The sequence below is a fragment of the Plutella xylostella genome, chromosome 9 (genome assembly GCF_932276165.1).
Source record: "Plutella xylostella chromosome 9, ilPluXylo3.1, whole genome shotgun sequence".
Taxonomy (NCBI): Eukaryota; Metazoa; Arthropoda; class Insecta; order Lepidoptera; family Plutellidae; genus Plutella; species Plutella xylostella.
The window spans coordinates 3,176,553-3,188,406 of NC_063989.1; the positions used below are offsets into that span (position 1 = coordinate 3,176,553).

The 11,854-nt window shown below is 38.0% G+C and overlaps 1 protein-coding gene across 5 annotated transcripts in view; it reads right to left on the reverse strand.

Annotated features, from left to right (window-relative positions):
• LOC105383085 overlaps positions 1-10,508 on the reverse strand; it is a 31,545-nt gene extending 21,037 nt beyond the window's left edge. The window contains exons 1-10 of one of the 5 annotated variants that reach the window (XM_048623023.1): positions 10,126-10,508; positions 7,861-7,946; positions 7,740-7,745; positions 7,311-7,411; positions 6,525-6,590; positions 5,793-5,916; positions 4,715-4,846; positions 3,917-4,017; positions 3,561-3,617; positions 3,092-3,224 (exon numbers count right to left, since the gene is read on the reverse strand). In XM_048623023.1, coding sequence (XP_048478980.1) covers positions 3,092-3,224; positions 3,561-3,617; positions 3,917-4,017; positions 4,715-4,846; positions 5,793-5,916; positions 6,525-6,590; positions 7,311-7,411; positions 7,740-7,745; positions 7,861-7,867 — 727 coding nt within the window. In that variant the 5' untranslated portion in view covers positions 7,868-7,946; positions 10,126-10,508. Of the gene's footprint in view, positions 1-3,091; positions 3,225-3,560; positions 3,618-3,916; positions 4,018-4,714; positions 4,847-5,792; positions 5,917-6,524; positions 6,591-7,310; positions 7,947-10,125 lie in introns of all 5 variants that reach the window. The other 4 variants (XM_048623024.1, XM_048623022.1, XM_048623025.1 and 1 more) reach the window with 4 other exon arrangements.
• Between the last annotated feature and the right edge of the window lie 1,346 nt (positions 10,509-11,854).

Below are 11,854 nucleotides of genomic sequence, written 5' to 3' on the forward strand. Positions count from 1 at the left end.
ATGAAAAGACAAGTGCCACGATCTGATGTCAAAACATTCTCGGATCTGCTTACAAAGTGCCGCCACTTCGAAAACCTACGTGAGCCACTTTCATCCGACAAAGATCCAGAAACTGTCAATAAACCAAGGCAGAAACGGTGTACCTTTTGCACTAAAAGAGGCCACGCTATAGAGGAATGCAGGAAGCGCGCCGCTGCCGAATCAAAGGCGAGCGACGTAGCTGAGCCTATCAAGTGCTACGGGTGTGGCGCACAAGGGGTTTATCGCAGCAATTGTACCAATTGCAAGAATCAAGAAACTCCCCCGAAGCCTGTTCACTTCTACTCAATGGTCCCAACCCCAATACAAGGAGGCGTGAAAATCCCAACCATAGAAGTCTCGATAAACGATTGGGCAGGCTACGCCTATCTAGACTCGGCTGCACGAACCAGTATCGCAGGGGCGAAACTATATAAAATGATGGTTAAGGCCGGTGCCACATTCACCGAGAGCGCGGCAAACATCAACCTTGCTGACGGCAGTAGTAAAATGCTTACCCTCCTATCAACAACTACCATCATTACCATCGGTGATCGCAACTTGCCAATAACAATGGTTGCTATTCCAGAGGCAGAAGAGACCCGTACACTATTGGGAATAGACTTCCTAGAGTCCGCCGGAATCGTGCTCAATCTACCACAACGTTGTTGGTCATTCATCGACAATCCAAAGAAACATTACCAGTTTCTCCAACTCAGAACCGAAGCTGTCATGACTGAGAAAAGCGTGAGCAAGCACCTGGCTATGAAAATGGATTTCATGGACTCCTGTACCAACGAAGAAGAAACCAAGGAAGTATCTCAATTCATGAAATGGGCACGAGAGCTGGCAATACTATCTCCTATGCCGGAAACACCACCAGACACAGCTCAGGCATCACCCCCCAAGATACGCAAGTGGAACCCGATAAAACTTGATTCACCGCCACCGATCGTCCGTCCTCGAGAACCATGGGCAGAAAATGAAGACATAGTGCGTCGTAAAGATCCTAGAGTCAATTATATACCAATAAATCCTACTCAATTGTATTCCCTTGATGTTTCATTCCATAATAACGTAGATATCTTGCTAAGAGATGAGGAAGGTACACAACTTACTCTACCTGAGCGAAAGCAATTAAACGAGTTATTGATAGAATATAAACACATATTTGCCGAACATGGAGAACCTACATCATATGCAGTACATAAAATCGATACAGGTGACCATCAACCTATTGCAATCAAACCATATCGCATGTCACCATTACGCCAGCAGCAACTCAAAGGTAAAATCGATGATATGCTATACAATGATATCATTGAAGAATGTGACTCACCATGGGCTTCTCCGGTTATATTAGTAGCAAAAGAAAATAATGATGTTAGAGTATGCGTTGATTATCGACGATTAAATGAGATAACAACACCAGATCGGTACCCACTACCAAGAATGGATGACTTACTACATCAAGCAAAAGCTATGCCATTCATGTCAACCTTAGATCTGAGGTCTGGCTACTGGCAAATCAAGGTAGACACAGCAGATCAGGATAAGACGGCCTTTGTATCACCTTTTGGCACTTACAAATTCAAAAGAATGCCCTTTGGTTTACGCAACGCTCCTGCAACTTTCCAAAGACTCATGGATAGATTAATACGAAGCATGAAGTCAAATTGTGCACTAGCATTCCTTGATGACCTCCATGTGCGCTCAATAAGCTTTTCAAAACATCTAGAAGACCTGCGTGAAATCTTCAAGAAACTCGAAGAATACAACTTACGTGCCAATAGAAAGAAATGCAATTTCGGCCGATCTGAAATAAAGTACCTTGGACATTTAATACTCCCAGAAGGACTGAAAGCTGATCCAGAAAAAATATCAGCGATTGCCAATAGGCCAGCACCGAAAAACGAAAAACAACTGGTATCATTTATACAAACAGCATCATGGTATCGAAGATTTATACATAATTATGCTGAAATTTCTAGACCATTGACAAAATTGACAAAGAAAACTGAACCATGGCAATGGTGCATTGAACAGGAACGAGCATTCCAACAGATAAAAACAGCCTTGACTACAGCACCAATACTACGTCAAGCTAACCATAACCTACCGTTCGTTTTGAAAACAGACGCTAGTCAATACGCAATAGGGGCAGCTTTACTCCAGGGGGAGGGTGAAAACGAACACCCAGTAGAATATGCAAGTAGGCTTCTCAATAACGCTGAACGCAACTATTCTGTCACAGAGAAAGAAGCCCTAGCGATCGTATGGGCTATATCGAGATTCCGTGGATACAAAGTTGGAGATCTTGTACTTATTACTACTCATCCGATCAGTAATCAAGAGAAAAATTATACAGCAAAATTTGCACCAAGAAGAGATGGACCCTATCAGATCTTAAATAAAATATCTTCCACAATATATGAAGTATGCTCGCCTGAAGCACCAAATACACCTATTGGTAAATTTCACACTTCTGCCATTACAAAGTTCGAGAAAAGAGCTACCGATGACAAACTACCAAGCCCCATGAATGCAATCAAACGCAGAGGTAGACCGAAAAAGAATACCAACTGATCCTGTTACTCTCTCGGGACGATATACGAGTACCAGAGGGGGAGAATGTAGCAAGCATGCATATAATGGAACGCAACTACACACATGGACGCCCCACCACGCTTACACGGCCGCACGCACACTACTACACGCGACGAGCGTATATAAACCGGCTGCGCGGCCGCAGTAATTCATTCGATAGCCAGCTGGCATTGAGTACGATAGCTCCGCAGTCTGCTCATTGTCAGGTCGCTTCATCTGTGCGATAGCTCCGCCGTCCTCAGATGTTAGCAAGCTAGGAGAGCATCAGGGTGCGATAGCTCCGCAGTCCGCCCTAGGTTCTATGCTAGGTTACCTATCTAATACTTATACCTACTCATGTTATTTAAGTTAGTGTGTTATCATACAATAAATCTACAAGTCCTATGATATTGGAGTTTTCATTCATAACCACACTACACTACCTACTTATATACATTGAAGTAATTATTTCCATTATTCAACATACCCAAAGATAGGGATAAAATCACTTCAGTATGAGGTTCGTGTTTCCCCTCCTTAAATGTGAAGGTGGCAGAATAGTCGCCTGCATTCGACGTATTGAATTTTTCAATTGATACTTTAATTATTTTATCTTCCACCTGCAATATTTTATACATTGTTAGTTAGACTAGGGAATTCTCGAATAAAAAGGAGCCTATACTTAGTAATCAGGAATAATGCCGAACAATAATTCTATTACAGAAACAATCTTTCAGTGAATCGACTGTTGTGGTCGTCGACAGAGCTTTCGACCAACTTTTCTATCGGAGAACGATTATTTCATGGAACCTAAATAAATGCTTTCAGCAAACCATGCTTTTTAAAGGAGAAGGGTAATTCTGAAAATGGTTTGGAGCTCGTTATTTTCAGGAAAATTTTATTTCTAACAAAAAAAGCAAAAATGCGAAACTTTTATATCTAACAAAAATACTTACAGTGTAGTGCACTGCTTTGCTGGTATCATTTTCAAGAGATTCGTTACCGAACATTACCTGAAAAAATAAAGAATTGTGCTGAAAATTTCCGTGGAAAAATGAGTCAAAACTACCGGTCCGGTACTTCATTCTACTAATTGAAGTTGGAGCGTCGGCTACGCCTTTTGAAATAGGAGATGTTTTCTTTTGAAGCTTCAAATCTGTGGAATGAATTGCTTTCCGATTTGCTTTAAATATAGCCATGTCAAAACGTTTAAGAAATCAATTAAAGTACTTACTACATACCTAGAAGCTACTTAAGTAGGTACATGCATGTAGTAGGAAGTAAGAACAAAGAAGTGATACATGCTACTTACTTTTTCAACTTCACAGTCTGTACAGTTAAACGGGATTTCCTCTTTAACTACGGAATCCTTCTTGACATTTCTCGTCTCTTTGATAACTGTCACCGGTGATTCTAAATCAAAGTAATCAAATTATAAATGTAATTTAAATAATAATTATAAGCGTATGCGGTGGTGGGTAGGTACACTGAGTGTGACTGTTGTGGCGAAAGTTCTAGGTTCAACTGCTGGCCGCAAAATAAAGTTTTATTAACAAGGCTCGGGTCTTCAGTATTTTAGGCAATCAACCTACGCTGGGTATAATTTCAAAATTACTAATGGTTTAAACGGTTTTAATCAATGTTCATTTCATACCGAAAGAAATTAAAGAGCGGTCAAGTGTTATTATTGCTATTCGTAGGTATAGGTACCTATGTGTTGTACTGACAATTATGCAATACTTCTGTGAAGTTGCGTCTACATCGTAGGTAAACCCGTAGTTTTTGAGTGAAACATACACACAGGAACTTACCTACTTTCGCCTTTATAATATTAGTAGTTAGGATAAAGTGCCAATTTATCCATAGTGGGTTAGAGCATAACCAGGGATTATTGCTTGACTTTTGACAAATCGGTCAAGAATTACAATTTTATTTCACCTCATACCTTCTTTGATAGACAAGCTCTATTATAAACTTCAAGTAGGTAATTTATTTTTAGGGAATTCAATATGGTCAAGACTTTAATATGGAGATGACGTATAATAATTGATCAACCTTTCCCTGGTTACGATCTAACCGACTATGGAGAAATTGTAGCTTAGTGTGATACCTTCATCCTTTTTCGTCGTCGTTGTTTGGGTAGTTGTGTCGTTGTCTGCCTTCGAGGGATCCGTCGGGACTGCAGGTGTGTCAGTCTCATTAGACGACGACGACGGCGATGGCGGCGGGGGCGTCGGCAATTCTAAAAAAAAAGCACTTATATTCCTCATCTGATAGGAAAGTATACCTATCTTGATAAAGTTTCACCCTGTATAAAGACTTAAAGAGGATGTTTTTTTAACCGACTTCAAAAAAATGAGTAGGTTCTCATTTCGTCTTTTTTTATGTAAGTTCACCAATTACTCCGCCGTTTATAGACCGATTTTGAAAATTCTTTTTTTTTTGTTGTATTAGGTTGAGCACCCAGGTGGTCCCATTTTTTTCAGAATTTTATTTCACCCCTATGGGTGGGTAAAGGCCTAAAGGCCAAACTATTAACGACTAGGCCGAACGTTGATTGTACAAGCGTCACAAAACGTCCAACTAGTTAGCGGACTTAAAATCAGTCAGGTGGTGAATAAAACAAATATGGCGTCTAACAGCGAACAGCTGACACAAAAAGCACTTGTATTGTTATTTTTTGCAAATAAATTAGCTTTTAAGTGCGTTATTTATGTTAAAATAGTGTGACAACATGGATTTACCTATTATTACACCGCCGGCGGATAGTTTCAAAGAAAAAAATGTGCTGAAACTGGATAATTATGAACAACAATATCAAGGTACGTTTATTGTTATTGTTTAGTTAATTTGTGAGATGAGAGCTTTGTAACATAGTCTTTTTGTTGACTCTTGTCTGGTCATGTTCATCCTAACCAGACATTACAAAGTTGCTATACTATATCCCATTTAACGACTTCGCTGAATAACCTTCAGTCAAGACGTTGGACGTTACAGTCAACCACTTGACGAGTTGTTCTTTAGTCATACAACTGAGTAGCGTCATCCAATGAACGGGCTAGCGGTTCAATCAACAGGAGATTAAACCAGATGCTTGCGACATATATTTTATATTATCTACTAAGCGCGAATTTATGGAAGGTCAAACAAATATACTTGAATAAATTGAAGTAAAACATAAAACTTACTGCCTTCAATTTCCATGATAGTTTTGGTAACGTTAGCAGTGCCAACTATAAATATCGCCTGGTATATTCCCTGCATTGACGATGCAAACTCTTCAATGATCAGAGATATTTTATCTTCAGACACCTAGAAAAACAAAGCCTGTAGTTAAAAATCTTAGTGGCAAACGGTGCCACTATAGGCTTAGGAGGGAGAAAGGTAGTTCAGATCTTGAATTTCGAACAAGTATACTTATAAGAGAAGGATGTAATACCATCGCTTCGTATACAATACAGGTATCACGCATATTATGCTCATACACCATTATAGAGCCGAATATAGATTAGTTAATTATTATTATAATAATTATATTTTGAGATTATTTAACTGTGGTCAATGTAGCTTTTTTGGTGCCTAAAACACAGATGACATTACTGGACCTAGATTTTCAAATATGACTTTGTGCATTTTTTTTATTTTTTTGCATACTGCATTTGTTATTGATTTATTATTTCGAGGAAACAAATGCCAGCACTAACAGTCGTAATGGCAACGCATGGCTGCTCACAGCTGCAGTATCATCAATCTAAATATTCAAAAGAATGGAAGATAATATTTATGGAGTGACTGCATGGGGAAGCGACGGATATTGCGCACTGTTGGGGAATTCGGTGTTGATGAATGTGAAAATTATTTGAATTCATTGATGGCTTGAAAGTTCATCGGGGGACACTTGGCGATATGGTTTGGTTTACCTTGTAGTAGCCTGATGCAGGGTTGCGATCGCTTTCTTTTACAACTGGTCTACCGTTGCATAGTACCTGGAATAATCAATGTCATATATTTACCTATGTATGAGGATTGTTTTGTGAGTTCAATGCGGAGTTATCGGGGTTCGTAATATATTTGTGTTTAAAAAATCTTTGCAAAATGTCGTCTGCTGCAACCTCATGTCCTCCGCTACCAATTTGTACCTTTAGAGTGAGGCCGCATTGGTGCGTTGCGCAGCGCTGTGTCGCGTCATCCAAAGGAAAGATCATAAAGAATATGGGCTCCAATGGGGCCTCGTCCTTACACAATGCCGACTCGAGCCTATACTTTTACGGGAAACGACGTGGTTCTTCAAAATCGATTCCCAAACGTTTGGGATAATCACAGCAGGCTATGAGCTCCATAAAGTGTTCGAAGTTACTATTTGGTGCCAATTTTGGTCAAGTGCGGAATCATAGCGTATTCTATGTATTGCACATAAAAAAATTTAATATAACAATTACAAGAAAGAAGAAAGAAAGAAAGAAAGAAACATTTATTTGACACACTGAACAATAAAAACAGAAACAAAAAGAAAAAAAAGAATACTACAAAAAATATATATGAAAAAACAGAAAATAATACAATATAAACAAACAAGGTTGCTGTCCAGAGCGTCAAAAAGGCACCAGCTCAGCGTGTACAACATAAATAATGAATAGATAAATCCTAATATAATGGTATTCTCCACCAATTAACCTACAATATATAGTTATATTTGGAAATCTTACAGCCTCAACTTCGCATCCGTCGCATGTGTAGGTCGTTTCCATTTTGAGGGGTTCACCAGTTTTCGGAGCTGGTTGCTGTACCACTGACTCTATTTTAACATCTGTAATGAATATAAATGCTGTGTAAATACAGGCTGTTAACATAGATGTGCAAGTTCACATCAGCCTCACTCGAAGACAAATTCTTTCTCCGATTTATTTCTATCCCGCCACTACCAGTGCCGTGGCTCTGGCTCTCTGGTACTTATGTGATGCGGGATAACACTTTTATTAGTAAATAAAATAGTTTCTTCAACTAATATATTTTTACTTACCGGGACCTGAGATGAAAATACAGAGATTAGTGGAAAGAAGATGAATCGATCGGAACCAAAATAACAATTTCATTTACAAGACCACATAATCATAATGTAGTTTAAAATTACTTACTGTCCACTGTAAACAATTAATAATAGTTAGTTGATATTGTCTTACACGATATTTTAATTAATAAACGCTTTCGACGACGGTAGTAGTCTCACTTCCGCTACCGTCGAAGTTTTTAACTTACTTTCCATAATAGCCAAAACTTTCTCATAAGTTTGGCCTCCAGCTTTGAAGTATCCGATATAAACACAAGCGTTTGTGTCTTCATACCTGTGCAAAATAAAATATATAAAAATAACTTGTGTACTTATTTTTATACACGCGACGACTCATGATAATATGTCTGTGCTACGAGTATAATGTTTATCCCATCAAAAACAATACTTGTCAAAAAAACCAAGTCTCGTAACTCCGTTGTTCTACGGTAAAAAGTTGTGAAATCCATGTAATACCAAGTCTTATCCACGCACGCATCTCAATCTTAAAAATATTTAATGTTTTATATAAATATATTGACTCGGCCATCGCATGAAAACACGTGTTAATTAAATTATTTAGTGCGATGACCAAGTCAATATATTTATATAAAACATTAAATATTTTTAAGATTGAGATGCGTGCGTGGATAAGACTTGGTATTACATGGATTTCACAACTTTTTACCGTAGAACAACGGAGTTACGAGACTTGGTTTTTTTGACAAGTATTGTTTTTGATGGGATCTCATTTCTTTTTGTATTTTGTAGACAGCTGTTCTACTTTTTTTTCTTTTCGGTACATAACTTCTAGGTACGTAGGTGCGTTAACTTATTTTGGTAGGTTGCCTACCTACATAAATCGCAAACTTAAGGTAAGAATCAAGAATCTTTATTTTTGGCTACGTAATGTACGTAATGAATAAATGTAACTTTGATACTTCGTACTGCATCAAATTTCCCTAATTAAATTTCAACCTTAGTTTCCAATACACAAAGTTCATTGTACATTAAGAAAATTTTACTATAAGTGGTAGCACTGGTAGCCTGATGTAATTTGTCCGTAGGTAGGTAATCCATCCTTTGCGGATTTAATTTGCATGACGCGAATCTTTTGCTCGATTTGGCAGGGGCACTACCGTGCGCCTATATTTACTTGGTGGGGGCACTGCCGTGCCCCAGATATGTGATTATGAAATTATTTAAGCAGTTATGTACTACCTATCTAGAAACCTAAACCAAAATTGAAAAATTTTACTCGAGTTGGTGGGGGCACTACCGTGCCCCCAAATATTTTAGTTTTTCCTTGGTTCATACACCAAACACTACTTATATTCCAAATTTGAAGCTTCTAGGTCTGCTAGAAGTGCCTTTGAATTTTAATGATCGGTGAGTGAGTGAGTGAGTGAGTCAGAAACTTTGACCCCTGATGTAATTTGTTCGTAGGTAGGTAATCCATCCTTTGCGGATTTAATTTGTATGACGCAAATTTTTTGCTCGATTTGGCAGGGGCACTACCGTGCGCCTATATTTTCTTGGTGGGGGTACTGCCGTGCCCCCAGATATGTGATTATGAAATTATTTAAGCGGTTATGTACCTATCTAGAAAACTGGACCAAAATTGAAAAAAAATTCTCGAGTTGGTGGGGGCACTGCCGTGCCCCCAAATATTTTAGTTTTTCCTTGGTTCATATACCAAACACTACTTATATTCCAAATTTGAAGCTTCTAGGTCTGCTAGAAGTGCCTTAGAATTTTTATGATCGGTGAGTGAGTCAGTGACAAAATTTAGAAACTTTGACCCGTTATAATTTTCAAACTACTGGTTCAAATTGAATGAAATTTGAAATATACCGTGTCTTTACAATGCCTGCATGGTTAGTGAAAATTCAGTCTTCTAGTTTTATCCACAATGAAGTTACAGGGGGTCGAAAATGGCCTGAATTGCTTCGAGAAAAGGATGGTACGGCCGTGCCGCTTTTTTGCTCGACTTGGTGGGGGCACTGCCGTGCCCCCAGATTTCTGTATCTAAATGTGTACGATTCGATTATAAGAATACCTCATTGCCTCAACAATACTTACTCGAAATACCATGCACTTTGATCACAATATTCTATCACAATGACTGATACTTGACTTAAGTAATTCAAAAAACAAAACTGAAATGTATAAAATAAGCCTCCAATCTTGCATCAATAGACCGATAGAACCGGCGGCAGCTCGGCATAGCGCGTGCTCAAAAAGTGTCGTCTATACAACGTACATTCGTACTCGTACATAACTTGTACAGCTGCAGCTATACGGGTTCGTTATCGACGTAGATAAACGTCACTATATCGTGATTCACCATAGTTACGGCACTGTTATTGGTTGAACGCGCATTAAAGGAGTTTATCTACGTTGATATCGAACCTGTGTAGCAGCCGCTACAATTGTAAGAACCACTATCAAGAAGTACTAGGCTACCAATGCACCTCGGGAAGTTGAAGTTGATCCTCTTGTCCTCAGGCACGACGCTGACGCGGCCCGTGACGCTGGCGCCGCGGCAGGTGATGTCTGCCACTTGGCAGTCTTCGCACTCGTACTTCAAGTCTTCGTCGACACGGCTACCGGCCGCCGCCGACTTCCGTATCGGCTTCAGAGAAATCACTGGAGTTGGGGTTTGAAGTGTTTTGTTTAATGTTACGGAATGGTCATTGTCAGTAGAAAAGGTTTTTGTGTTATTTGGTTAGTTTATAAATTTGGTCATTTGATGTGAATCGATATAGAATTAGTCTAATAACTGGTCGATATCGCGAAGAAAATGACATAACTATTATTACAAATCAAATATCTTAATTTCATATGTTTCATATATTTACAGAGAGAGTGATAGAGTTATTATTATTACTATTATTTATAATGCAGTCGACGAGTTTGATGAAATATTTCTTTGTACCATAAAGATAATAGTTAACTTTTACTTAAGTATATCATTTTTTTTACTTACGGTTACCTGAAATCAATATGAAAGATTAATAACTTGACGATACTTTGAAAATAAATACAATTTTATGTACTTACGTACAAAGTGAGTATATGCATGAGTGAGTATGTATATATAATTTATATAAAATTACCCGTATCTGAAAATGATAAATTATAATTTGAGTACGTAAAAGTATTGGAATATTTCATTTCTGAATAAAAAACCAATTTCTTAGCAATCATATTTACCCGTGGCTGTAATAAGATGGATATGAGTTAGTTTGACGTAGAATTAATGTACTTATCTAAGTTGTATTTATCTTAATACTTTTTTATGCTAATACCTAAATAAATTAATTACATACCTGGAGCTGAAAGCCAATAGACATAAGTAATAAATTTTAACAAGTAATTCGTTATGCGCCCTCTAGACCGCTAAAAGGATTACTTACATTAGTTAGCCTAGCTGGTTCTGCTTAATGGGTCAAGGTACCTTGGGAGATTCCTATGTTCAGCAGCATAATTATTATTATTGGCACATGATGAGTACAGGATACCCAGTGGCCAGTCGAAGACCACCCACTTACCATAGAAGACTATAGTAACACCCACAGCCTCTTAGATTAACTCTATCTACAGGTGAGTGGTATTTACTTTAAAACAATTTTAGCACATGAGAAGTTGGCATAATCGTTACCAGATCCTGTATTGTTCTTTGTTTGAAAATAGATAACACTCATCGGTAACATAAATAGAGTTACAGAAGCTGAAACTGACAGGAAATGTTGCTGGCAGGAGATTTCAAGATTATGTACTAATGTAACAGATAAGTTTGTGGCACTATAATTAGTGCCACAAACTTATCTTTTCCGGTGACAGCGAACTAAATTGATCCATATCTCATTACTTACTAATTAATTGTATATTTTAAAACATTAGATGGGTTTATTAACACCGCAAGAGCGAAATAACAATACGAGCAAACTTAAAATCTTATAGAATTAAGAAATATTAGAGATGTATTTGAGCTGTCACCGGAACAGATAAGTTTGTGGCACTATACATAGTTTGACGCTCTCTGGAGAGGCTTACACGGGGGAGCTAATAAAAAGTTCCTCTTACAAAATAGCGACACTAACCATCCCAATTTAAAAAAAAATATTTATTTTAAAATTTGAACACAACATTTACGTTCTTATTTGGTAATATTCTGATGCGTTGTTAGCTGCACTATCA